This window comes from Xiphophorus couchianus, chromosome 8 (genome assembly GCF_001444195.1).
Source record: "Xiphophorus couchianus chromosome 8, X_couchianus-1.0, whole genome shotgun sequence".
Taxonomy (NCBI): domain Eukaryota; kingdom Metazoa; phylum Chordata; class Actinopteri; order Cyprinodontiformes; family Poeciliidae; genus Xiphophorus; species Xiphophorus couchianus.
The window spans coordinates 17,060,599-17,088,568 of NC_040235.1; the positions used below are offsets into that span (position 1 = coordinate 17,060,599).

Here is a 27,970-nt window from a genome sequence, read left to right on the forward strand (position 1 = left end):
GAAAACCTTGTACAATCCACGATTATCTTTTATAAGATGCAGGTTTCAAATAAACAGCAATATTTTTGGTTGAATGAAAACTTTAAGACTAAATCTGTGGGTATGTTAATTCTGGGCAAGCTGTATGCTTACATTGTGCATAAATATGTCTATAACTTTAGCTTAAAATCAGAATTAGATCAATAGTATGACCTGCTATACATCTGGCTATGTTGCACGTAGTGACTCATTTAAACTGTGTGCAGTCACCCCATCCACACATGCACGACAGGTCAGTTCAATTTCATTGTAATGACCTTTGTTACGCAAAGGAGCACTTCAGTGGCTCCTTTCAAACCTCCTCTCAGTCAGGATAGAGAACCTTGACTAGTGCACCGTTGTAAATCTCTCCAGCCTTCTGCAAATACACCAATAAATATTGTTCCATAACTGTTCATTAGCTGTGTAAAAACTGCAAAACTCTCCAGTGAATTTCAACCACACAGCTTTTGAACACAATTTTGAGCAAGAACATTTCCTTATACACAAAAGTAATGAGTGTTTCTTTAAGGAACAGGTGTAATTCTTGTGAACAATGAGTGCATATGGAAAATTTATTTCTCTCCTTCACACTTTCCATTTCTCTCTCTCTAACTCAAAACACAAAACTAAAATTGGTTTTAAATTTGTTATTACAAAGTCAATAAGTGATGAAGACCGCAGTTAAAATGAATTTCAAATCAGTTGTCAATAAGTATCACGTTTACATACATTCAGAGTTTAATTTCATGCTTCATGAACTGCTCTGCTGAAGAAAAAAAAAGGGAGAGAAACACACAACCGTACACAGACACACTAGCTCCAAATCATCTCTGCTGGTTCCAAAATGTAATATAGCTGGATGCTACGCACATTTGCACATATAAAGAAGAGCTTTGGTGACCTTAAGCAAGGAAAGTAGAGATGGGCAGCTTGGACAGACAACTTGTTGAAATTATCAGATTCTTTTTGCGTTATCTGTGTGGAGCACACCACCAGAAAAGCTTTAACATTCATCAAGACTGACTATGTTCAAACATGTTTCAACATACAGTAAATCAGATTTCTTTACAGTAATCTACAAGCATACTCCAGTCGGAGTATGCTCCCACTATTTTTGAGCTTCTACTCAGAAGCTCAAAAAGGCAATACACCAAACTCCAGCACTGCTGCTGACACGCTTATGGGTGTGTGAATGAGAGAAAAAAGGACTGCATAGTAGATCAAAGTGTTTGAGCTGAAAATTTGAAAATATGTAGTAAAACCATTTGTGCAACAAAGCTACAGAAGATATGCGTGTGACACTGAGAGAATAACCATAGCACACAGAGAAATTAGCTTGATGGGATTATAGCACCTGCCATAATCAAACGCTCCGCTGGCAGTTCTCCAATATACTAAGTCATAAATTATAATCAGGACTTAGAGTTGAGCTGTATGTTTTTAATTAAGTTACTCAACATAAATGCAACGTCTTCCCCTGAAGTTAATTTAATGTGTATTTTATGCAAAGGATGTCAATCTGTTTACAGAAATCAGTAAAAAAAAAACAACACATTTTTGGGTAATCATAATTATGAAGTAGCTGACTCAATACCAGATTTCTGTTTTCACTGAGGAAAACGTTTTCATGCTGCACCTAATACAGTTTCTGCAAAGCATGAGTGTTGGACTGTTATCAAAATAATGTAACTAGCTTATGGTTTGAAACTACTTTAAACAGAAAATTAAAGCAGTTAAGTTGTTAACTTAACAGTATTTCTTGAGGGGAAGCTGAAAAGTGAAAATTTAAGTTTATGCAGCACATTATATAGCAAGTACTTAGTCAAGTTCTTAGTCAAGTTTGAACAATTGAGAAAGCTAAAGCAGCAGTTATTACAAAAAAGTTAACTGGACTCATCACTCTGAATGACTAAACAATTGTTGAGATAGAGAATATAGAACATATCATCGCTTTTTGCAGCGTCTTCATCAAGGATATGTCTCCCTTCCTCCCCCCTTCAACACAGTGCTGTTTGTTCTGGATAAAAAAATAAAATTAAAAAAAAACATTTGTCATTGCTTGTGGGGTATTTTATCTATTGCAAATGCTTTTGGCTTCACTACAGATATTTAGTGTTTGAAGATTTGCCCAATGTCACTGTTTAGCCTTGCAGAACATAGAACAAACTCATCATTAAATAAGTGCTGTGCTTCATACCCAGCAGTTTCTTAGATCTCATACTACAAAACCAATATTGTAAGCAAGCAATCGAAGAGACATTAAACAGATGAAGAATCAACAAAGAGAGGTTCCACTTTGTTTCACCAGAATACACCCAGTGTCAAACCACTGGCTGTACACGTAGAATTCCTCTAATCGAGCATCTTCACAAAAACTGTGGCTAACAACAGCAAGATAGTAGGTCATCGTGAGCAAATCAAACATCTTTAGAACTATTGACAGAGGTGGGGCTAAGTCATTATTTTGCATGTCACAAGAAAGTCTCAGCTCTGTCCAATCGAGTCTTGAGTCAAGTCTTGTGTAAGACATAAATTCCAAGAAAAGTACAAAGTCAAGACTTGGAAAGTTGAGAGTCAAATCAAATAAGTTCCAAATAAACGAGGAATCATATAAACATATTTTTTTCGTTTTCTATATTAAACACAGTAATTACGATTTTGATTGCTCCCTGATCAAGGAGATCTACTCTCCTGCCTTACTATAGTTTCCACAGAAATTAGAAAAAGAAAACTGTTCCAGCTTGGCAGGACATCATATGTATGGCGTGTTATGAAGAGACGCCTGAGGGCTGGAGACCAACAAGTGTAATCACTGTGTTTGGTCTGCACCAAAGACTGAAGACGACTGAAAGTGAAACCGAGCTCTGCAATGCAAATCCTCTTGCTGTCTCTCATTCTCCCTTCCACACCCACAAGCACATAAGACACCAAAAGCTAATACTTTCATGTGTCACTTCAAAACATTAATTAAGGATAAATCCCAGATATTAACCATAAGGTTATCGTTGTTGAAATAAGAAAAGTACTTGTTGCAAAACATCAAACACCAGCACTTCACCACGCTAGCACGCTGAAAGACATGAACAGTGAAGATTAGAATGCACAGAAGTGTATGCAAATAAGGTAGGATGTTTTAAGGACAAACTTGTTATTCACATTGCCATAAATATTACTTCAGTGTATTTACCCACAGGTTTCTAGGATACATTCTAGATGTGGGAATTTTAGATTGCAATTGTAAAGACAACATAAAACTAGCAAATCTGATTAACTGAATAAATGCTTGATTTGATGTTGCTGAATCTGACAGTAACTGTAGAGCCTATAAAGTATGCAATTACAGCAATATATCTCCTTAAAAACAGTACAAACCATATCAAGCAGAAAATAAATGATTCATTGAGCTGTTTAGTTTGTTCACCGACTTTTCTAAGCTAACCTTTCTGCAACCCGTACTTTATTAAATGACAGGGAATACTGCAGACATAGAACACAAATTAATGTACCAACTGGAAAAATAAATCACTGAATAGCAGGCTAAAAATATTCAGCTAACCACTTTTAAACATAAGTTGGCTGACATAAATTGTAACTTTAATGCTAAATGTAATTTTGGTCATCATAATTTCAATGAAATCCTAATAAAGCTTCTATGATTATTAAGATATGCAGAATATTGTTATTGTCATCAACATTGTTATTCTTATTAATAATAGTCTCAGTAGTAGTAGTACTAAATACCTATTTTCCAAAAAAAAGGAAATGCAAGCTGGTGTACTGTGAATTTTATAACTGCATGATAATGGCATTTATGCATGAGTCAACATTTCAAGAGTCCAGGTATATGATGCAGCTTATAACTAGGACAATATGCTGAATAGGGAATAAGGAATGTTGCTACAGTGCATATCGCTATATGTAGGTATGGGGACACTATGAACAGATGCAGTGTTTCGCTAATGGCCCAGAACAGCTTTGCCAGGTCGTATCTTACTGAAAATTCACTGATAGTTTTTGTGATAAATATGACAACAATTTTGACAATTACTTTTTTTTTTTTATCAGACGCTGAACAAATGTCTTTGCAACTTTTATTAATACAATAAAAATGTTTTGGTCTTTTTGGTGTTCTGCATAGATTTGTGGACAATGTTGGGCACAGACAGCACTTGTACTCAGTGATTGACCATTAGCTGCTTTTTTCCCCCCTTTTCTCCACCCCAAGAAAGAAGCTTTTTTAGAAAATCGCTGTGTGGTGTTGGATGTCGACACCCCATGCATCACATTCCAACTGCAACTACTGTTTTCCCTCCCACACAGACACTGAAGACAATGAGGTTTCCTCTTGTGCAGACAAGCCAGTTTGTCTGCACAATCTGGCTTGTGCAGACCAATATTGTTGCCAATATTGGTCTGTTAACTCCTAGATTGCATTGTCACACACCATCAGCATGTTACCAAATAAAAACTGTGCAGATTATGGTATTGTTAAGTAAAATTGTGAAACTGTGTGCTTGTTTTCTTTTTTTTTTAGTAGGTCATAACGGCAAAGGTTTTAGGAACAACAAATAGTAAAAAAAAACAAAAAACTCAAGAAATCATGACTCTTTTGGATGCAAAAGTCACTCATAAAAAAGTTAACCCATTTTTTTGAGTGACACTTTTGGTGTCACTCACGAAAAGTAAATACTACCATGCTGTGAGAGGAGGAGCCACAGCAGGAATTTCTGTGAGCATTCTTCCTCTTTGTCCACAGTTCTCCCCAAGCTACACTGGTGAGGATGTCTTGATCCCATTGGCTGAATAAAACACTGTATCTTTAAAGAAACCTTAGATCCAAAGTAAAAGACTTCAACAGGCAGGTATTCAAAAAAAACAATAACTGAAAGAGACTGAGGCCTGTTTGCTCATTAATTCCTTTCAATCAATGTTGTTGCACAACACAAAGTTATGTTAATGAGAAAATGTGTGAATCTGTGAAAGTAACTTCAATCATCCAGTCCAAATAATTTTTACAGCTTCTTGTAAAATGCATCAATGATGTATTAGATTATGGAGTGCAGATCTAAGTTACATCAAAGGTTTTTCCACCAAACCAGTTATAGCATCTACTAGGTGATAGTACGTGCTTAGACACTGATAAAATGGTAAAAAGAGCATACAACTTCTCTGCTTTTTCCATTCTGTGGGTTAATGTTGGTCTACAAACTTTAAAAGCAGGTCTATGCACTGCATTAAGCTGCTTTGCAAGTTGCATTAACAGCTGAAATGAAAAAATATCTTTGGTGTCTTTGTCCCGAAATAAAGTCGAGTCGCTTCATTTCTGTGAATACTGTTTTTCCCTTTGTGCAGAACTGATCTTTGGGTTCTGACCAGTTAAATTGCCTTTAACCCCAGTCCAAATAAGTGTTTATAAATTTTTGTAGCGTGGGTCAACTCTCAGGAACTGCTGTACAGTTTTAAATTACAAAATTACAAAATCACAAAAGACATATTTCACCACTGACCTCGAAAAGCACATCTCTCAGTCATGTCCTTCGCAGTTTTGAGGGTGTGGGAATTAATGGCTTTGTCTCTTTTGCTCAGTAATTTGACACATGATACACTTCAGTAATGCCCAATCAAATCCCCAATGGCAATTAATAACAACACAAATTGAAATTTTTTATACTATAATGTAATTGCTCTGAATCGCTGTGTGATTGGGGAAAATGAAGAAGCAAGTATGTAAGACTTGTGCAAAATGGAAAGAAAAGAAATTCTTGGTTCATTCTTCTATTGTGCCATTAAAGTAAAAGAATGGTTATTCTGTCAAGGGTGGGTAAACTCAGCAAGGTGAATGTCTCATTATAATACAAATTTCATCTGTGGTCATAATGGCATGACCAACGACACAGACTATTTTAACAGCATATGTGACTGAAATTATCACTGCAGGTAATGAGCTGTATTCAGTGCTAATGTTGCTGATCAGATCTTAAAACTGAAATGAGATGTCAGTTGTTTTTTTTTTTTTGTTGTTGTTGTTTTTAATAAATGATAAAGGTTTTGTAGCCATGCATATTTAAAGTACCATGCAGAGCAACCATTATATAACATTTCTAACATTTATATAACATTTCAGACAGTAAATACAAAATGCAGTTTACAAATAGGGTGTTTTATACCATAGGAAAGTCAAATAATTCTGGCCCTGTATGAAAAAGGTTACTGATCAAGTTCAATAGGGAATACAGTCTCGTGACACCCTTCATCCTTCATTGTTGAATAAGAGTTATAGGAAAGCTGTGATTAATTCCACTTTATCTACACTAAAAATAACCCAATATCTTAAACAATTGCTGACTTTGATTGCCTCAGTTTGGGTTGGTGTTCTTGATGAAATAATAAGATAATAGCGGGGCAAAAACTGCATTAATGAGAGATATTCTAGGTAAGAATGAAAGTGGTTAAAAAAAACATAAATTGTGGTCTTTGGGTAAAACATGTTTGATCATTTGAAACATCTATATGTGAAAAAAAGGAAAAAGATGAGAATGTCACACAGGGAAATACTTTTTCAACAACTTCAGTCCAAGCATCAAACATGTGGAGGTCAGCACTTCTGCAGTAAATAAAATGTGGTATCTGTCCATAGAATCAAGTTAATATTTGCATGTTGTCTACAATATCATTCAGACAGTTTCCTCAGTACCAAGTGGGAGTCTGAAAGTAACCTGACCTTGACATTTATTGAGATAGCATAATGCACATTAGCTTAACATTCTTGAAGCAATTTCATTTTGAATACATTTATTTAAAAAGAAGTACTGTAACAAGGTGGTGCAATAATAATAACTGAATTAGTGCATATATATATTTTGGGGTTGGTACATTGATCCAATATGAAAATCTCAGACTAATTATAATAATCATCCTTCCCAATTGCTTATTATTTAAATAACATTACCTTGATAATCTTTGAAAGTAGCTTACTGGTTATATGGTGTCTACATGTTTTTTTCCCCAAACACAACCTGACACCTACATGCTTTCTTAAGAGGCTGAGGACATCAACAAATAACTACGCACAGTTCTGTTTTCTGTTGAAAGTTGCAGTATGCAACTTTCATAATCAAATTTTTTTTTATATATTTGTTCAAACTTTCACTATGTTTTGACAGTATAACACGAGAGAGAATCTGTGGAAGAAAGAAAAAAACAGAGCTCTGCTCCCTTCTGCCTGTGGTAAAAAAAATTAAAATAAAAAAATCAACAAATAATTGTAGTTTAATTCTAATGTACAAGTATTTTGGTTTTCAATGAGTTTTAAAAGCATTAAAATCTAAAGTCAAACATATAAACTTGCGCAAAATAGATTCTCCAATGTCTATATTTTTATGCAAAGATGAAGTCTTGAATGAGTTTTTGAACAACTAATTATTTCCCAAAACACAATATTTATGCAAGACATGAAAAACCTTTTACCACATTGGATTATATGAGTCTCTTCAATGACAACACCCCCCCCCCCCCACACACATATATATATATATATATATATATATGTGTGTGTGTGTTTCAGTAAAACAATAACTATAATAAACATTTTAACTACAGTAAGCAGTAGTAATTGTATCTTTGGTCATATACATTTGAATATATTATTAATTTCTTTTAAAGTCTTGTTTTAGTAAGACTTCAGCAGGTCTCACAAAATCAGTCTAGTTGGACTGGTGACAAGCAGACTACCTACAATTAAGTGTTTTTTTTTTTCTTTTTTTATCTTACCTCTGGTGCGGCTGGAGAGCCTCCGCCGGCCTGTTGATGAGCTGTGCACGGTATGCTGGTAATGGGACATGTTGGTTGGTGTGTTGGGAACACGAAAGTTGTCCTGGAACCTCTGCATCAAATCCTCTATTGAGTCAGTGTTTGCTTCGATAGCTATAAAAAGAAGATGGTTGTCATGTCAAAACTGTATGGTTGTTTGCTTTTTTTTTCAAACACTTTGTAAAGAGTGACTCTCTCTCAAGACAATTTGAAAATCCATACAGAGACGCAAACAGCGTTTTTCCAGAAGTGCTTGTTTCTATCTCTTCTTTTTAGGAGGGTTAAGAGATTAGACCATGGAATGCACTAAGACCCACAAGGCTGTCTCATTTAGACAGTAGGAAAAAACAGTGCTGTTTTCTTTCTTCTATTTTTTTCCAGCTTTTAAATGATACCATCAATTCAATATTGCCTCATCTCTACAGGGATCCTGCCAGCGCTTCCCTTGATTGTTCAGTCTCACTTCTCCTGATGAATGACTCCAAAACAACAAGCTGGAGGGAAAGAGGGGGGGCTGGGAGAGGGTTTTGGTTTCCCTTGTTCAATAAAGGATAACACAAAAGGAAATAAGGGAGATTCTACACATTTTAGTACATTTGTGGTAGCAAAAAAGTTAAGCGTACCTTTAGAATGTTGTCCCTTCTTTGTATTTGACACACACATGCACACGTCTATAAGCACGGATCACATTTGAAAGCAGTGTGTATCAGAAGTGGAAAATTTAACAACTCGATGAAAACATCCTTAAACTTCCTCCAGCAAAGCCATCTCTGAATGATGGGGCCATTCATCACCCAAAACACCAGTAGCCCCAACCCATCATCATCATCTTTTGATCTGTCAGTCTGGCTCAGAGGTGTACTCTGTCCATGAATAATGGTGAAATGTTGCACCCAGTCAAGTATCATCATGCATGCCAATGAGCTTCCAGGAAGAGGAGATGAAGACACAGGTGAAAACAATACAATTGCTCACACAGGTCTTGATTGAAAACAACAACAAAGCCATTGCAGTTTGAACATTATGATGCACATTTGTTCAGGCTAATGTGCAGTTAAGCTCAGCTTCATCTGCTTTGTTTTTCATGGAGATATTTTGGTCACGGTGTATTGCAGTGCATTTTTTTTTCTTGTAATTTACCCCTTCATTATGAAGAAATGGAAGTCCGAACTGCCCATGAATGTATTTTTGAACACTGCTAAAATCTTCTATGCTTAGTTTTACTCCTCTAAATGAAAATTCTTAAAAAAAAAAGACATTCACTCTTATTGATCTACAAAAATATGCAAGATAAACATTGATGAACACGTTCAGGCAAAAACTACGAGAAAAATGAATTTCAAATCAGCTTCTACAAGAATTATAGCTATTAATAACATTTAATTTAAGGAATTTTTAAATAGATTGCTTTAGGTAGGGTTTCCCTTTAAACAAAATAGTTGAAAACTGTATTTGTATTCACTCAAGTTACCTTCATCTCATAGTAAAATTAGTATGATGATCTGGGACATTTCACAGCGACAAAAAAGGAAAAGCAGATGAAATTTGTAATGGCCAATACTTTCCCAAAGTGCCATATATCTGCTGAACAGAGAATGTGTTATGTTTGAGTATCGCTTACATGAGTCAACCGTTTACTGATAATGCCAAAAAACAATCAAACTTAAAGTTAAAAAATACAGTAAAGTAGCATTTCTATAGTAAACCTATCATTGCTTTCATATGAACTTTCACAGTTCATGTTGCTCATTTTTCCATCTTGGCATTTCTTTAATCTAAAGTTGACTACTGTAGCCAACGGACAGAGGCAGAATGCAAGATGCATGTTGAGTGGCGCGGAGCAACTGACCCTCATGGTCTATTGAGCAAGCAAATTTGGTCTCCACTCTGTGAAATGCACAACAGTGCAAATTGATTTTTATTGCACTATTGACAAAAGAAGCTTAGGGTGTTTTTTTCTTTTCTTTTCTTTTCTTATAACTTAGAGTTAGTATTTAGAACATGGCTCATGGCTAATGTATTTCTTGTAAATAAATACAGCAGCATCAGGAAAAGATTTAAATTGTTAAAATGTAGACATGGGACAACTTAAAGCAAAAAATATATAATGCTGGACACAGATTTTGTTTGCCAAAGTGTTCCAAATAAAGATTTTAAGATTGATCAAAAGTTATCTAGACTGTGGATGATATTATCTATGTTATTTGATAGCAGTCATTGAATTTTTATACAGGTTTAGCTGATATAGGTTATTAGGAATATTTGTTTAGTTGTGCCTTTTCTGCATTGTAGTTTTAGTTGTGTTCATACGTTATTGTGTATAATACCAGTGATTGACATAGACTAGCTTAATTGTCTCTTTAGTATCTACTTCAATTTACTGTGTTTGATAGAATTCAGCATTTTTTTTCTAAATAGTTCATCTCTTATTCTGTCAACCTCACATGGCTTTGTGTGCCTTTGTACTCTTATCTTTTGTATATCTTGTATCGTCTTGCAGCTAGAGGGGAAAAAAAAAAACATTTCCAGCAGAGCCATCACACTGGAATACTGTTTCAATTTCTAGTACAAAAGAAGACAAAGAAAATCTGTCTGGAAACAACATTGGTTTTAAGGTTCACCACAGGGTTTGATGAAACAGATAATGTATTGGCGCCTATGTTTCTAGCAATGCTGATTTAAACTGAAGTACATGCCTTGAGGGAGTAGCATCTTCCTGCTTGCCCCAGTGAAGAAGCTGTTTAAGCCATTTATACATATATAAGCAAATTAGGCCATGATGAGTTCTAATAAAACCTTGGGATTAGCCACGTTGTGCAACAGTGACATCTAAGAAGTTAATATACCATGCAGATATAATGAAATTGCTGTAAACAAAACTTAAAGAAAACAGTTTGAGCCAAGTAAGACAACTCAATTAAGCGGTGACAGAAAAAAAGCAGACAGATTTAACACAAAGCTTTTTAGTGCAATGAGTCACTTAAAAATGAATTATAAAAGTACATTTTGCTCAAAGGCTGTTGAATAGAATTAAAAGCAAAGCAAAACAATTATGTCTCAAATGGTCTATGTGATGGAAAGTATGTGTACATATTCACAAACTTGCTTACACTCAATACACATATCTTTACTCTCAATAAAGAAAGAAAATCTCAATGTTAGTCATGAAAATAACAGAAAATTGGTGAATTGTGGTAGCATATGGACCTTACCAGAGGGGCCGCTTTTCATTGGCTGATGCCCATTCTACCTGGTCACGTGCGTGGCCGTCTCACAAACACACTTAGCTTCCCGTTAGCTAAGTACAGCATAATGGCAGAACTGATACAACTTCTACACCTTGAAGCCTGTCTGCTACACAGTCTTATGTTAGCTAAACACATCAATATGCAATGTGTACTGTATCTGACATACACTAAAGATTTTATTTTAGCAGAAAAGGCTTTGGACTAAACTGTTAGTCGTGCTAGCCACGTTAGCACCAAGCACAGCTGGTCAATCAACCATCGCTGTGTTAAGGGAAGCGCTGATTAATAATCGATGAAAAAATATCAAGCCTGGAAACTTGATACCGTAACGGACTGAATGTTATGTTTTTAATGTAATCTTTGCTCGTCTTGCGGGGAGCAGGCGGTTGCTATGGCAACAGGTGTGCCTAAATTATAGAACTAATAATATGATTACATTTTTCAGAGTTATTACAATTCAAAGAAATTAGTAGCCTTACAATTTCACTGAACTTGAGGAATAGTTTTCTTTTTATGTAAATCTGTAAGATTTAAATCGATTGTTGAATTGTTTTGATTTGGCCCATGGATGCTGTCACAGCTGGTGGGGGCTGATGTTGTTTATTGAAGTAGATGGAATATGGTTGTTTTGGAGCAACGGAAGGACACATGGACATGAATGCACAAAGGAATGTTCAATGTATGATTGCATGATTTCATGATTTTGACAATTTGTAATAAAACAGACAGAGTTTGGGGAAGAAAACGGCGGTCGTTCTTCGTTCGCTAAAGCTGTTCTTGTTTACAGGCTTCTCACTCGGAAGAAAGGAGAAGAAGAGACAAAACAAAACAAACATCAATTGTTACAACTGTTTCAATACAGCTGAGACATGTAACATAGGTATAAAAAATATTTTTTCTGAGGTAACAGCCTGCGATGTCATCGATGACATCACGTCCGTCCCTGACTGTCACTGATGACATCAGACCGACAAAACGAACGTGATGTCATCAATGACATCGCAGGCTGTTCCTTCAGAAGTGCTTGAATAAGACGACCACGTGGTAATGTGAAGGCCTTTGAAGGCCATCGCTCCACCACGTGGACGCGAGGGCCCGTGAAGGCTAGGGATCCTTCAAGGCCCTGGCCTGTGAAGGCCCTCGCACCGAACGTGGACGCGAGGGCCTGTGAAGGCCAGGGATCCTTCAAGGACCTGGCCTGTGAAGGCCCTCGCACCGAACGTGGACGTGAGGGCCTGTGAAGGCCAGGGATCCTTGAATGACCTGGCCTGTGAAGGCCCTCGCACCGCCACGTGGATGCGATGGCCTGTGAAGGCCAGGGATCCTTGAATGACCTGGCCTGTGAAGGCCCTCGCACCGTCACCTGGATGCGAAGGCATGTGAAGGCCCTGGCCTGTGAAAGCCCTCGCACCAGCACCTGTATGCGAGGGCTTGTGAAGTCGTGTAAAAGTAGTAGAAAAAGTTGAGTACCTTTCTACCGTTTCTACTCTCTGCTCCTTCCATGCGTTGCTCTAGGGTGTCCCTACGCTCTTTCAGGTCTCATACTGATGTTTCCAGTTTTGTTAGAGCCAAATTATAGAGTTATAGAGTTATAGAGTTAGGAGCCCCGCCCCTTTCCCCCTTGCGCCTCAGACAGAGTTTGGGGAAAAAGATGGCGGTCGTTCTTCGTTCGCTAAAGCTGTTCTTGTTTACAGGTTAGTAGTGTGAAGCTGGTGGAAACTGTCCCCGCTAAAATGTAAATTTACAAGTTCATTCGGTGCTGATTTCGTAATTACTTGCTAGACGTGTTTAGACGTTCGAGGGAAAAAGAGTGATTTTGTTTCATAATTACGGTTTGTAGCTATAACGGTCGTAAAACAGCCGTCATAGAAGTTTGCTACATGTATCTAAACTTCGATACACTCTCCGACCCAACCTTATTAAGATTTCGGTGGTATCCTGACGGGTTGTGTTATCTTTTGATAGGAAGTGTTAAAGTTACTCTGTTACATGTACCGGAAATCAGTTCTCATCAGTTTCAAACATTTATTATAGACGTTACCACTTTTCCCCTACTACCCTGTAATTGATTCTACTGTACTAGCTTAAGCTAGATCTAGTCCTCTACATATGCCCATATTAAACTACAAAGAGAGAGAGAGTAAAAAGGTAAGAGTGGTTTTGAGTTGATCACCTGTTCGGGTTATTTTACCTTTGTTTACCTTTGCTGTGGCGCATTACAGCCGCTGTAGTTTCTAAACGTTGGACTAATTACCTCATTCGTTTGTGAGTTTACGTCATTCACAACAAACATCAAATAGAACAAATATATTTCATTAAATTTTAACAAACAAATGGCTTCTACCGTGGTAATTATGTGAAATTAAATTAATTATATCCCAACTTCAGAAGATTTGCCTTTACCTTTACAGAGCTCTTTGGTTCCTCCTGTCAGTCTGTAGCTTCTCATATTGACGTCATCAAACCAAATTTCAGATCTACCATAACTGACTGACACCTGCTGGCCTCAGGTTTGCAACCAGTTTGTGACTGAGAAACCAGTAACCTCCTCCGAGATGATGACATGAACTTGTTAGTTCCTCTGTCCATTTTAGTAGCTGATATATTGTGAAAATCCGGTAGAAATGATGCACTAATCGAGTCATGTTTACATAGAAACAACGCGCTGCGAGGCTTTGCTTGTGAGACTTGCGGTCACGTGGGTCGGTTGTGGGCGGAGCTTGGTAAGGTCCATTGTCCTGGTACACCATTCACTTGTGCCACAAGAAAAACTATTGTTTCTAGGTATTTTCCCCCCTTAAAAAGCCTCAAATAACTTCTAACTTTGAGTTCAATGTCAGTTGAAGCTCTAGTGCCTTTATTTTCTTCTTTTCCTCTCCCTTATCTACCTTTTGTCTGTTATCAGTGGTTTGTGCATGTAAACACTGTCTCATGAGTGAGGTATGTCAACAGCATCCTGCCTCAGTCAACTTATTCCAGGTGGTCCCATAATGCCCATTGTGGGAAGATAACACTATTCTGTTTTCTGCATCTGTTCAGCTGGACTATTTTGCTTGTTTACTTTCTTTGCAGACTTGCATCCTGCATTTTTGTTTTTATTTTAATTTATTAGTACAATTCCCCCATCCCCAGTTTTATTTATGCATTTTTGTTCATAAATATTACTTGAAAAGCATTGAAATATATGTTGGGATTTTTCTCAGATTTCATTAAGAGAGTTGTGCAGGACTCTTTCAAAGCAAATCAAATATGTTTAATCCTTAGAAGGAAAAAAATCTGGTCACAATAGTTGAGTGTAACTTTCTGATAAAGACATCTTTATTCTGAGGTAAATATGTAAATATACCAAAACAGTGAAAAAAGACGTTGCTGGAACATCCACTCCAGACACACTGCAATCTATCTGCTTCTCCTTCTGTCTTCCATCTGCAACTCTGATTTTGCAGTATCCCCCCTTGGGATCTAATTGGTAAAAAAAAAAATGCAGTCACGTAGATCTGGAGGAGTCAAATACACTGCCAATTGTTTCTGGACAGACATTCGGTGTTCTTATTAAGGGTGCACTAAGGTGACAGGAAAGGCTTTACAACTCGGGTGAAACACATAAAAGTTTAAAATTAACAAGTCATTCACTGCCAACTGCTGTCTCCTAGGAATAGATTGTTATACATTTGCTGATACACCATGCACCAAATGAACATTCACTTTAACATTACTTTCGGTTACACAAAAAAAAGTCAAACTTTTTATTTTATTTTTTGTTGTGGTAAATGTGATTGAATAAAACATTTTATCATGTTTGTACCATGTCATTTTGTTCAAGTTTAAATAAAAAATAGCATCTGGTAGTGTTGTATTCAGATTTGACAACAAAAACATTATTATTTTTTTTTTTTAATGTTTTAAGGTAATAAAAAATAATAAATTTAACTAGTACCTTTGGATTGTAAAATCCCAATAAATAGTGATGATAAGTTTCTTACAATGGTTTGATTCTTTGCTCTGTATAGTCTTACATATTAGGTCAATAAGTAATTCTACATATATTTTTTAGAGTAAGTGTAAGTAAGCATGAATGGTCTTGTTTACATATCATTTGTCTGTTAGGTTTCAAGTCTGACTAAAATTAATGCTCAAATTATGAAGCCATGCCATCTAGTATGCCTAAAGCACAACATTTCTGTAGGCTATGAATTCACATCACTGTCTCTTAACCTCAGTTAAACTCTAATATTTTACATTTTAACATCTTCTTCACAAAATCCAATTTGCAGTTTAAAAATTATGTTCTAATACAGAGTTCAGCTTGATAAATATCTACGTGGTCGTTTTTATACTTCTACAGCAATCAGCCATGTGGCTATGGAATATTAACAACTCAAAGCCTATTAATACCAATAGAATAAGGACAAAGTTGTGGTATGAAGTTCACTGTATTTGCACTGCGAATACAAGATTGCCAGATGGTGGTAATAAATAAAAACAGATGGGGGTTACAGATAACTCCTTTGACTTGGTTTTACTGTTATAAAACATTTCATTGAACTCATATTTACTGTACAAAATCACCATGACAACCAGTCATTTCCATGCTCTCCGATAACTCTTTAAAACAACATTATTCACTAACTCAAATGATCCCCACCGGCTGGTTATGTTTTACCCTGATTTCACGAGATAAAGATTGTTCTCGAGACTCTAGGCCTCCAGCTTGAAGACTTTGTTTTTGCCACTTAAGTGCTACTACAGTTTAAGATGCAGACTTGAGTCCTCATCTCTGGTAGCCCCAGGCTGCACTTTTGCCCAGTGATTAGCACTGTTGTCTCATAGCAAGAAAACTCTGGATTCAAATCAAAGCTTTCTCCAAGCACATTCTCCAGGTGTATGCACAGCATTCCTGGAAGTACTTCAACATCTACCAACAGTCCAAAAAAGTAAATATTAAGGTAATTAGTTCCAACTTCCCCTCAGCTGTTGTTGTATGTGGTTGTGGTTGTCTGCCTTGTGTGTATCTTTGATAGACTGGTTTCCTGGCCATTGCATTCTTTGCCTTTACCCCATTGGCTTTTCATGATGGGACCCCCACAACCCTGAACAGGATTGAGCTGCTGTAGCATAGGTGGATGGATTGGCTGTGTGAATAGCTTACTTCAGGGTGTAAGCCCCTTCTCCTCTAGTGATATCTGGAACAGACTCCAGTCCACAGTGGCCCTGACAGAATACAATAGCTTAAAAAATGCACTTTTTTTTGTCATTGCAAGAACAACCCACTCGATTGCATAAGCAGTGGTTCCTAAAAGGTATTTCTACATAATATGATCAAATTTGATACGTCTGTACATTTGCTGGAAATGATACTCAGCACCAGGAAAGGCAGAAGACATTAAATCAGCAAAAAATAGACCTACAGTGAAGGACTAGCTAGATGCCAGTTGAACAAAACAAGGCCAGATTCCTCTAAACCGCTGATGCAGCCTTTGGGAATTTTCGTCTGCCAGAAATGGAAACCTTTGACCATGATTACCCATCCACACGTAGCGTTTGACCCTTATTTCTCTTAGGCTCAAGAGGATATCTCCTATCTGCCCAAAAGTCAGTGAAACACAAGGTAACATTTTCAGACGCTTCATCTATGCCCCATGCCCCGAGGCAGGTGGTGATTCAGCTTGCATGGCAGCTTGAAAGATGAATTGCAGTGCTATGAATGTGCACACAAGAATGATAGTTTAGAAACAAGCTTGAGAATCCATTTCTCTATACAGATTACTTTAAGCTACACAGGCTGCAATTTCAAAAACAGAGTATTGATTTAAAACTATGTGATTTTTTTTGGCATTCACTAAAACAGGAGTTAAAAGCTCTGGGGTTACATTTTATAAGAGCATTTTTCAATAATCCTATTAATATGTTGCAATCCCCACAAGATGGATGGGCTGAAAATGTTGTCTGTATCTCTAAATGAACCTTTCAAGATGGATTTTCACAATGAAGAAACCCTTATCCAATTCAGAGTCAGAATGATGGTTGGAATGATTTTACCATTTCTTGTGAACTATCAGTTTTTCATTTTTGATCAAGATTCAAGACTACTGACAAGCATTTGAAGCTATTGATAACCTTAAATAAAATTAACAATTTTCCCATCCAATGCCAGTTGATGCATATTTTTTTAAATAGGAGGTAGTAGGCTTTTTCTACTGTTCAGGCATTCTGCTTGCATGACAGCAAACATTTGTGCTTAACAACAAAGATGCAGGCTAAAAGGAAAGGATGTATTTCTGTAGGTTTGTGGAGTCTAGACCTCCTGCTGTTTTAATTTACTACTCCCCTGTGGGAAGAAAAAAAATGATAGCATAAGAAATTAAATTCCTATTTTTAATACATTTCATTATTTACTCACTTTTTCACATCCACCTCAGCTGTCTGATTTTAACCACACACATACTCGTGCTCTTAAATCACTTTCATTTTTCACTTTATTTTATTTTCCTATCCAACGTGGCTTAGGGTGCAAGCAAGTAAAAAATAGATCAAAGTTTGTTTGTTTTTTCACTCCAGCTCAGATTTGCCTCTCTGATTTATTAAATTTGTCATTGTTTGAATTGGAGCAGTCCATTGTGGATGTCTGTAAAAAAGGCTCTCCTCTGATACTGTGATAGATACTTACATGAGAGGTCAGACAGAAACAAAGAAGAAAGTGTCAGAAAGAAAAATGATCTTGTGCAAGAGGATACAGGAGAGAGCTGAAACATTAGAAGATTAAGTCTGAGACATGTGTAGAAGGTAGAGCACTGATAAAACAGAGTTTAATGAATGAATAGATACCTGGAAAAATAGAGAAGTTTCAAAGCCAAGAGAAATACCTTTATACTGTTTTAAAACAGCAACATATCCCTGAAAACATATATGAAGGCAAGGCAGACAAAAAATATTAAAATATATGCAGTATATTGGAAAAGTATTCAGACACCCTAAACCATTTTAAATTGTGTTTCACCACACACACAAACTTTGATGCTTTTCAGAGGACTTGTATTTGATCACAAAATACTATGTAAAGCATAATTGGGAAGTAGATGAGAGGGATCAAGGTTTTTAATTTCCCCCCCAAAGAAATCTGAAAAAAGTGGCAATGCTTTTGCTTTCAGCTCTTCCAAGACGACTATAAAAAGACTGAGATTTCATTCCATTCTTCCGAGCAAAAAGGCTCTCATAGACATTCAGAGTTGATGAAAAATGTCTACTAACTTCTTCTAACGGGGCTATTTTAAGACTTTGAAATAAAACATTTCAGATTTGCAGCTTGTATTACAGCCTTGGCTGTGTGTTGAGATTCCTGTGGTGAATTTTCTTCCCATTTGTTTTATCTCATTCAAAGTGTTTTGTAGCTTCTAACAGTTTTTACTTCAGGCCTTGTAGTAAAAAGGCCTGAAAGTGATGGAAAAGATGGATGGTGCCTATTTAGCTCCATCCATCTTCGAGGCACTTCTGACCAACTTGCCTGTCCTTGCTAAAGAAAGCATCATGCAGCCACCACCAATTTTAATAGTGTGGATGGTGTGTTTAGGGTACGGTGTTATTTTTCTTCTTCATGTAGCATTTTGCCTCTACACCGAAAATGTAAATTTTGGTCTCATCTGACCAGAGCATTTCTTTCCATGTTAAAGTCGCCAACATGGTCTGTGGAAAACTGCTCAAGGGACTTCTAATGGCTTTCTTTCAACAATGATTTTCCTTTTCACACTCTTCAATAATCAGAAATAGTTGTCTCATTGGCAGATCCTCCCACCTGAACTGTGAATGTATCTAGCTCCTTCAGAGTTACAATGTTCTGCTTTTCCTTCCACGGCCTGTCAGTTGATGCGGATGATCTTATTCTAATAGCTTGCATTTATGCCTTATTTTTCCCATTTGTGGACGACTTTTTTCTCATTAGCTGACATGAGAAAAGAGTCAATTGGCTACATTGGATTTTTGTTTTATTTATGTATTTTTTACAGAGAAAAACAGAGTGCATTCATGGCAGGGGGACACAGAATAAGACAAAAATATTTGAAAGCCATGTGTCATTTTTCTTACACATCACAATTATGTAATACTTTGTGTTGCTCAATCACATAAAATAACAATAAAATGATGGAACTGTGTTTCTGAATGTGACAGGATATGAGTTCAAGGCACAATGGTTCTTTTGCCAATATAGAGTGGTCTGTTTTCTTTTTTTTGCCAAAAAACAGTCAAACAAAATCAAAATGACAACTAAGTTCTCTAAAAGCCTTGAAAACAACAGGAGCAGACAGTACTTCACCCTATCTGCCTCCCTTTCTGTTTGGTCTGCAAATTTTGAACATCTACCCTCTCATGTCTTGTCAGTCCTACCCACCGGAAAACATTCAGTGTCACATCTTCAGTGAGATACTTTTCTTGTCTGGCCTCTACTTGCATATTTTAGGATTTTTGCTGTTTTCAAGGCAGCACAAAAAAAGTTCTATCTATAGCTCAGCTCTTGCCATGGGCCAGAATAAAAAATGGATGTGTCTCCCAATGCTGCTGCAGCAGAACATAACAGGCCACACTCTGACCTCCAACTGCACCAGACACACTGAAAATCCAGCATGAAAATAGGAAATAAGCCCTTGCTATAAACATTAAAAATCAAATCTGGTGAGGAAAATTATTTCAGACCTTTTTTTTTTTTTTATCTACTTGCATATCAAACTTGGTTTGGTGCGGGAATCTGCATAAAATACCTTACACAACTGAGGAGGTGCAAAGATAGCTGGAACTATTTAAAGCTAATGTGTGAGGTTATGTTTCTCACAATAGAAACATTGTGAGAAATGTGGCAATGCATTGCCACTGCATATATATATATATATATATATATATATATATATATATATAATCACTGTGAGCATGCATGCAATTTATTTTAGACATTTTGTGATTGATTACCAATTCTTTTCCAAAGTGGAGTGATTGTGAAACTTAAATGAATTTAAGGAGAAATGCTTGATGCACGAATTTAAATGTGTGCATCAATGTTGGATGATGATTATACATATGGGCATAGCATCTAAACATAAATCCAACATAGTAAGCTGACGAAAAAAAGATGTTATTCTCTTTCACAATTGAAAGAATAATTTTTAGTAACCTAAATATATGAAAATTACACATAAACAGACTGGTCACACTTAACTGAAATTACACATACGTATATGTGATTTTTTTATATAGGCGATATGATGCAGTGCCCTATTTATTTTTGTCACTTGGTTTACATACAGAAACCATTTGTATATGTTTTCAATCATGGTGTGGTTGAGTGTCTATGCTGATTACCACTGATCAACACGGCCATTGTACTGAGAAACTGGTGTTTCCAAGAAACCTGCAGAACAAGTCACTCTTCGACACCAATTTAAATTGTGACCTCAGGCTCTTTCCAGTTTCTGAGTCTTTCCAACCATTAATGTGTTTCTGTGTATTCTTCTCAAAATGGCTAAGAAAATGGCATGTATTTGAGCTGGGTTTTGTGAGAGCATTTGAAAAGGTTTGTTTTGGCAACCTGAAAAACCTATCTGAAATCCTTCCAGGAAATCCAAAAGTTTTATAGTTGTAAATGTAAAACAAGGGAAATAGTATGCTTCAAGGGTAAAGTGACATGTTACTGCTATAGCATCATAAAACATCATAAAACTTAGACAAGACTAAGCTTTAGCTTGCTTTTTAGCAACAGTTCGATTCAAAGGAAAATTCAGGTCTGGTCTACGTTCATAATGAGGGCTTATTAGTTTGTTTTTATATACAACAAAACACACGGCTGCAGAAGGAGAAACAGCTGCACAAAGACATCAAGATGTAGGGGATAAAAACTTTATATTCAGACAAAATAAAAAGCCACAGCAATAGTATGATGTTCAAAACAGAAACAAAAATACAAATTAGGTTGCAAAAGAAACAAAGGAGCACCAAAGAAGAACTGAAGAGAAGATGACAATGTGGCAAAGGTGAAGCTAAATCCCCAGAAGTACAAGGATTGTGGATTTTTTTTCCCCACTGTGCAAAGAAATTTTATGTCTAGTAGCAAGACAAAAGTACAAGAAGAAATAAAAGGGCAGGAATGGCACACTAATATTGATTGGTAACATTCTTGAACATTTTTCAACAGCTATATTATATATATATATATATATATATTTGATGTAACATATGATTAGGCTGGAGATTTAGGCACAGACACAGAGATTTGTGTTACATTTGTCTGGTAACTTGGCACAAAAGATTAATGGCTAAATTGAAACTGTGAACAGTGTAAGTGCTATGTGCAAAAGAGGTTCATAACAGAAAATCCAGGTCCTAGAGTCATTGAGTAGAAATTTTCCAGGCACATGCTAAAGGGATGACTTTGATTTTTTAAAATAGCATTTAGAATTGCTATCACAGAACATAGATGAGCTATTATATGTATCAAATCAGAAGGACTTTCTTGGTACAGACTGACAGAATTTTTATGAGAACCAAGAAAAAAGAAAATTGCTGTATTTCTACTTTCATTTTAATTAAAATGGTCGTTTCTCATCTGTGTGTGAGGCTGAGAGCATGTCTTTTTTCCTACTAGTGTACTCTAAGTAGTTGTGAGTGAATAAAAAGCGATTCTGTTCATTATGCAGGAAACAAACAAACAAGGTCTGGACAAGTCATGAGCCATATATCACTAGTCATTCAACAAAATTCACATTTTGTGTTAAGGTGAAAATATATGGTAAAATATTCTCCTGACTTTTTAAAGTTAGAGAACAAAAAAAAAGTCATTTGTGATATTAAGTTTGTTTTTAGATGGTGTGCAATGAAATTTTAAGCAGTTGTGAATTCATTTGTTCAATTAAAAATGAAATTGTGTATGAGAGTCATTTCAAGTCATTGTCATACAGTAACAAAGTTTTTTTGTAATGAATAGAAGAAAAAAAAAAAATCAGGCAAAAATGACCATGTACCAAAATAGCAAAGTTAGAAATGTGGTCCAGAAATCTCAGCTCATAGGACACATTTCTCCGAATAGCTGTAGCTGTCAATGCTTGTGTAACATTACTGTGTTTCTGCAGTATGCCTTTAGCTGCATGATGTGCATGATTTGACCTTCTGGCAAAATTTGCCCTTTTGAAATGGCTTTCTGCTGTGCAGGATATCCTGAGAAGGTTAGGTATGCCTGATGGGTTATGGTGGAGTAGTATGATAGATAACAGTGCCATGAATGCCCGTCACAGAACAAGATTTTTTTGTATGGGTGATTTACATGGCCCTATTGCGTCCCTGGAGCTTTTCGAATCTTGCAGAATAATGAAACTGACAACTCTCATTCGTTTGCTTCTCTGTGTAAAAAGAGCTTATGCAATGCACAAGTCTGTGAGCAACAGTCATATAATCCCTTGAGGAAATACCATACAGAGTTCAGTTGTATCTGGTACCTCTTTGCATGGGCAGAAAATAGAATGACTGTTATTGGAAAACTACATACCAACTGCTGAAAAAGAATGGAAAATAAATGTCAAACTCTTGATATAAAAACATAAAACCACTTTAGGGTAGAAAGATAGAAGTCATTAATTCAAATAATAATTTGTGTGCCTTCTCCTGGAAAATACCAGATTGTTTCTAATTTAGATGCAACATAATTAATGATTAGTAAGCTGATAATACATCTAAACCACTTTGTGCAGTAAAAGACCTGAAGCACTTCCTCATCAAATGCTAATTCTGACAATCAAATGTAGTTCTGTACTTTTACATAAATAATAATATGTTGTATACAGTTGTTATGAAAGGCTCAAGTGTTAAATATTGAAATAAGGTCAGCAGTTATTCAACATGAATACTATTAATATTAATACATTCAGCTCAGAACCCAAAAGGATACATAGCGCTTCAACAATATATTCAACAAATCTAAACCTCTTTTTTTCACAAAAAGAGTAACGGTTGGACAAATGACAAATTGTGTTTTAGAAGGCGCTTTAAAAGATGATAGCTTATTGATAGCCAGTATAATCTTTGTGTACTCAATTTATTTTCTGTGTACTCAATTTACAATTATTTCATCATTATAATATCATAATGATGATTACAAAATTATGAGTTTTTGATGTCCATAAATGAAGATTTCACACAGCACAAACTGTGTTTTTCTTAATCTTTTTTTATTATAGACTTATCAGGTGTTAATGTGGTAAAGTTTGAAATCTATGCCCAATTCGATTTTAACCTAGAGAATTGATTTAATGTGATCGAAGTGTGGTTCATAAACCTAAAAGAAACAGTTAAAAAGTCTCAACTGAGCCACATGCGAAGTTTAAAATCAGATGCAAACTTCAGCATTATTTTAATTTTTTCTTTCAAAAGTTAAAGTAAAGGTGTAGCAAAGAGTAAGGTGTGTTTCAAAAAATTATCATGAGCAGCCAATCTTTTGATAAGCAAAATATTGAATATTTTAGATTTTGATCTAAAATCAAAATTTAGATCTAAAATCAAGATTTGATTTGATCAGAGGCTAATTTAGTTAGCCTCTGATTAAAAAATAATAATAATCAGAGGTTAACTTCAGCACTGGTGTATGAAAATATTTGTTTACAGTCCCTACAAACATTTTTGGACTCTCAAGAATGGGAGTCTTGCAGATTGTTTTTAGTCTATTTCTGTGTCACAAACTGTAAGTGATGGAAGCAACTTCAATACAAATTTATCCAAACACAACTATAATTTCTATAATTGCTACCATAATTGCTAATTATAATTTCTTTATAAGGGAAGACTTCCAGATGACAAATACCATTGTGTTATATTGTCACAGTACCTTGTTGCTTGAGTTGCTGATAATGAGACAATTTACATTTTGTCTGTTGCCTAACTCATTTGTTCCCTCTCACATTTCGGTGTTATCAACTTGATAAGATCACCCCTTCAGGAAAGACATTATGTTCACATTATCTTCATTCCTTATTATGAATTATTAATTTTTTCTCATCACATATGTAAAAGGCCAAGGTTACTTGACGAGTATAACTTGACTGTTAAAAAAAAAATCCAAGCTTGAGGTCCTAAGATTTTTAAAACATTTAATGTTCTTTTATCTTTTAGCCTGTTTACTATTTCTGCCTGTCATTTGATATCCATTGATGTTCATATTTATATCTGTCCACTGAGTTCTTGAAACCAAAAGTCAAATTCCTTGTTTGTGAACACAATCTTGGCCAATAAAGTTGATTCCAAGTCTGATATCTTATGTCAGTTTTTTTCTTTCTGATCTCCTCTTAGACTTAGACAGTATTACATAAACATAATGTCCAAAAAGCAAAAAAGTTCACCACTATTTCTGCCATTGTCCTTGTAAACATTATGTTCTTAAACTTTAAAGAAACACAGTAATTATTTTCTCTTTAACTGCTCCTTTCTTTCTCTACCTCTATTTCTAAATACTGTATTTTCATCAAATTCTGAAATTCAGATGTAAGGTTGACATAATGTTCTATTTTCAGATAAACTTTCTTTAAGTGCACAGAGTAATACTTAGCATGTTGAATAGTTATGTGTATACTAAGAGATCACTGGGGCATTTCAATCAGGTTCATACATAATTCATTGTAGGATGAATGATGAGGGCATCCTCTAACTCAGTCAGCGCCTTTCAATTATTAAAATCTAAGCACCAAAGACTTAAAAGGACCATGTCAACAAATTTGCTTAAATACTTGGAGAGGTTTCATGAAATAAAAAGATTATCACAGACAGATTTAAAAAAATGGCAATTTTTACATTTTTATTTTATTTTTATCATTTGCTTTAAATGGATAACCTCCAAACATAGTTTATGTTCAGGAAGGGTGAGCAGGTCAAGCACTCATACCACAGTGTCTACCTGACTGGTTGCCATCACTTGACCTTCACAGAATATATTAAGCTGCATGACTTGACTTGAAAGTCAAGGACTCTGGGGCTCGGGAGGAATCAGTCTGTCTTCATAATACTGAGAGTTTGCAGCCTCTGCCATAAAAAAATGATGGCAGAGGCTGCAAAATAAAGACTACATGTTTTATTAAGGATACAAGAACCTTACTCATTTTATATAGAAAAGATAACATATTGCATGAGATCAAGGAAAACATAAGCCCAGTACAAACCGTGATATGAGGGACTTGGATGGGTTGCAAAAGTGCATAATCTAGGTTAGCGGTTTGGAAGATTTAACACTCAGAGAGACCACAGATTTATAAATGCTTAAAGCAACACAACCACCTTCTCTGAGCAAAAGATCTTAGTTGTTTAAAATATTTTTTCTGAGATCTGGTTTTTTAACCATATCTCAGGACACGGGATGAAGGAGATAGATAAACCTAGATGTTTCAATTAAAGTCATTCTGTCAAGTCCAAAATTATATATGCCTCTGGCAGATTTAAATTTTAAATTAAACTCATTGAGCCATGCAGTTTGTGTTTGATAGGAAAAGAGATGGACATCTCTCAATAAATAAGCAAACAGTGTAAAAGGATAATTATTAAAAAGAATAATCTATTTAGATTTCATCCAAAATGGCATGTCTAGAATTACACATAGCCAACTTTTTGCAAGTTCCCACTGGTATTTTGAGCTTCAATTCTTTGAGGTTGAAAACCCCATAGCGATGGCCTTTTGCTCCCTCTGCAGACTCTCAAAAGACTCAAGTAATGACACTGGCTGGGATGCTCCAAAATATTGCTTCCAGTAAGAAGAAATATGTTGGCATACCTGCCATGGGTATGAATAATTTTGGTCTTAAATGTAATGCATATTTTTATAACTGGTTTATATTTTAAGAAAAATATTTCTGGAGGACCAACTTACCTGTTTTTTCAAAGTTGTGTTTGATATTGTCATCCTTGCACATGATGTCTGCATGTCCTCCAATGCTAACATTAACTCCATATTCATCGAGAATCTTCCCATCGTTGAACTTGTTGTGGAGCTGGTTGGGTGTGGAGTTAAGCGAGTGTCCAACTCCATCCTCTTCATCGCAATCGTAATCATCAAGAATGGGAGTCTCGCGGATAGGCATTCCAATGACAGAGCTGCCATGCTGGTGAGTGCCCCGGGAGCCCCGGTAACTGTCACGGCCCTGCGGACCCAGCAGGACGGAGGGGATGTAGTGGATCTCATGAGTGGCTTCTGTGCTGGCACTTTTTTGCGGGATCCGGCGACGCTTACACCATCGATGACGGGTGTACAGGACAAGGGTGAAGAGGAGAATTAGGAGAAGAAGGGCAATGAGTCCCCCCTGAAAAAAAAGAGGAAAACACAAAATGTGAGCAAAAAAATATCTAAACACTGAAGGACATAAAGCTTCAGGACAAATTATGCTCTAGTTTCATATGATAGCCAGAAATACTAAACTGACCTAAAACGACTATCTGAATTTCTATTGTAGGAACCACAATTACTGTCCACAAATGCTGTTCAGATGCCAGATTTGTAAGATTCAAAGAAATTTTACAAAGAATCATTCAGATTACAGTGACGGTTAGTGAGGGTGGGGTGTACGTTAATTCCTGCTTATAAGTTTATATTTACAGCAACTCAGACATGAATATTCAACAAATATAGGCCTTTCTTATGTCACAGACACATTGTGGTTTTTGCTATTGGATGATGCTAGTGGTCGTTGGTTGAGAGGTGGGATACATCACTGGACAGAGTAATTTCACCCAATTTTAGTACAGTTGCCAGAACAATTAGCATGTGGTTGTAAGAAACATTTATATAAATATTTATGGTGTTTATCAAGTGCATTTGGACCTCGAGGTTTCATTTTGTTATGCGGATGACAGAAATCCACAACAAATTCAAACTTGTGCCCCAATTCTTGTTTTCAAAATTCATTGAAATTGTATGCAATGTTTTGTCCACTCCAAAAAAGAATGGGTTCAAATGTGTATTTAAGTCCAGAATTATTTGTGTCCATTATAGGTGTGTGTCAACTTCTGACATACACATAAGACTTGTACTGATCAAAAAGCTCTTAATAACTTTAAAAAAGAACTGAATTCATTATCATTGGCAGAGATATGCTGCTATGAGTTATTGTGCAAAATATATAATAGCTTTGGTACTTTAAATTAACTCTTTCTTAATGTTTACTCATGTACTTTTTCATGGAGTGCATAATCTCATGAGCGTTAGAAAAGTATTCCCATTCATCAAATGTTACATTCACACGCTTCTAATTTTTTTTATTGTGATGTTAGATGATAGGCCAACACAAATCAGAAGCCTAATCTAGAAAGAAAAAGGGAGGAGGTTTTAAAAGTGGCAAAAATAAAATCTGAAAAAAATAAATAAATGTTTGTATTCAGCCTCTCCTATGCTGGTGCCCTGAATGAAACAAAATCCAGAAAAATCAATTATCTTCAGAAGTCATCTAAGTAACAGTCTGTACCAGTGTGTACAATTATCTCTGTATAAAAAGAGATAGTCTGTGAAGGGCTCAGAGGCAAAAGACCATTAGGAATAAACAGCATCATGAATATCAAGGACCACACCAGAAAAGTCAGGAATAAAGTTGATATATTTGTTATTATTTATACCTTCAACAAATGTTATCACCTAGAGCCAAAATGACATGCATGTCATAAAGGCACAACAAAATCACATTGAACATTATTGCTGTAACTTAACAAGTAAAAAGGTAAAATGAATCTAAACACTGACCCTAAACATTGATTGCATTTACAACCAATTAAAATGCAAGGATTTAAGCAATGAAGGGGTTGTCCTAGACCTTGGAGCATTTCTACTCCCAATAGAGTATAGTGAGGCAGAAATTAATGTCTTTCTAACAGTGCTATATCCAGGGTTTTTTGTC

At 35.9% G+C, this 27,970-nt stretch overlaps 1 protein-coding gene across 2 annotated transcripts in view; it reads right to left on the reverse strand.

Annotated features, from left to right (window-relative positions):
• Positions 1-27,970, reverse strand: part of astn2 (astrotactin 2) — a 276,226-nt gene that overhangs the window by 182,358 nt on the left and 65,898 nt on the right. The window contains exons 3-4 of one of the 2 annotated variants that reach the window (XM_028025024.1): positions 25,957-26,386; positions 7,792-7,944 (exon numbers count right to left, since the gene is read on the reverse strand). In XM_028025024.1, coding sequence (XP_027880825.1) covers positions 7,792-7,944; positions 25,957-26,386 — 583 coding nt within the window. Of the gene's footprint in view, positions 1-7,791; positions 7,945-13,481; positions 13,520-25,956; positions 26,387-27,970 lie in introns of those variants that run through there. The other variant, XM_028025025.1, reaches the window with a different exon arrangement.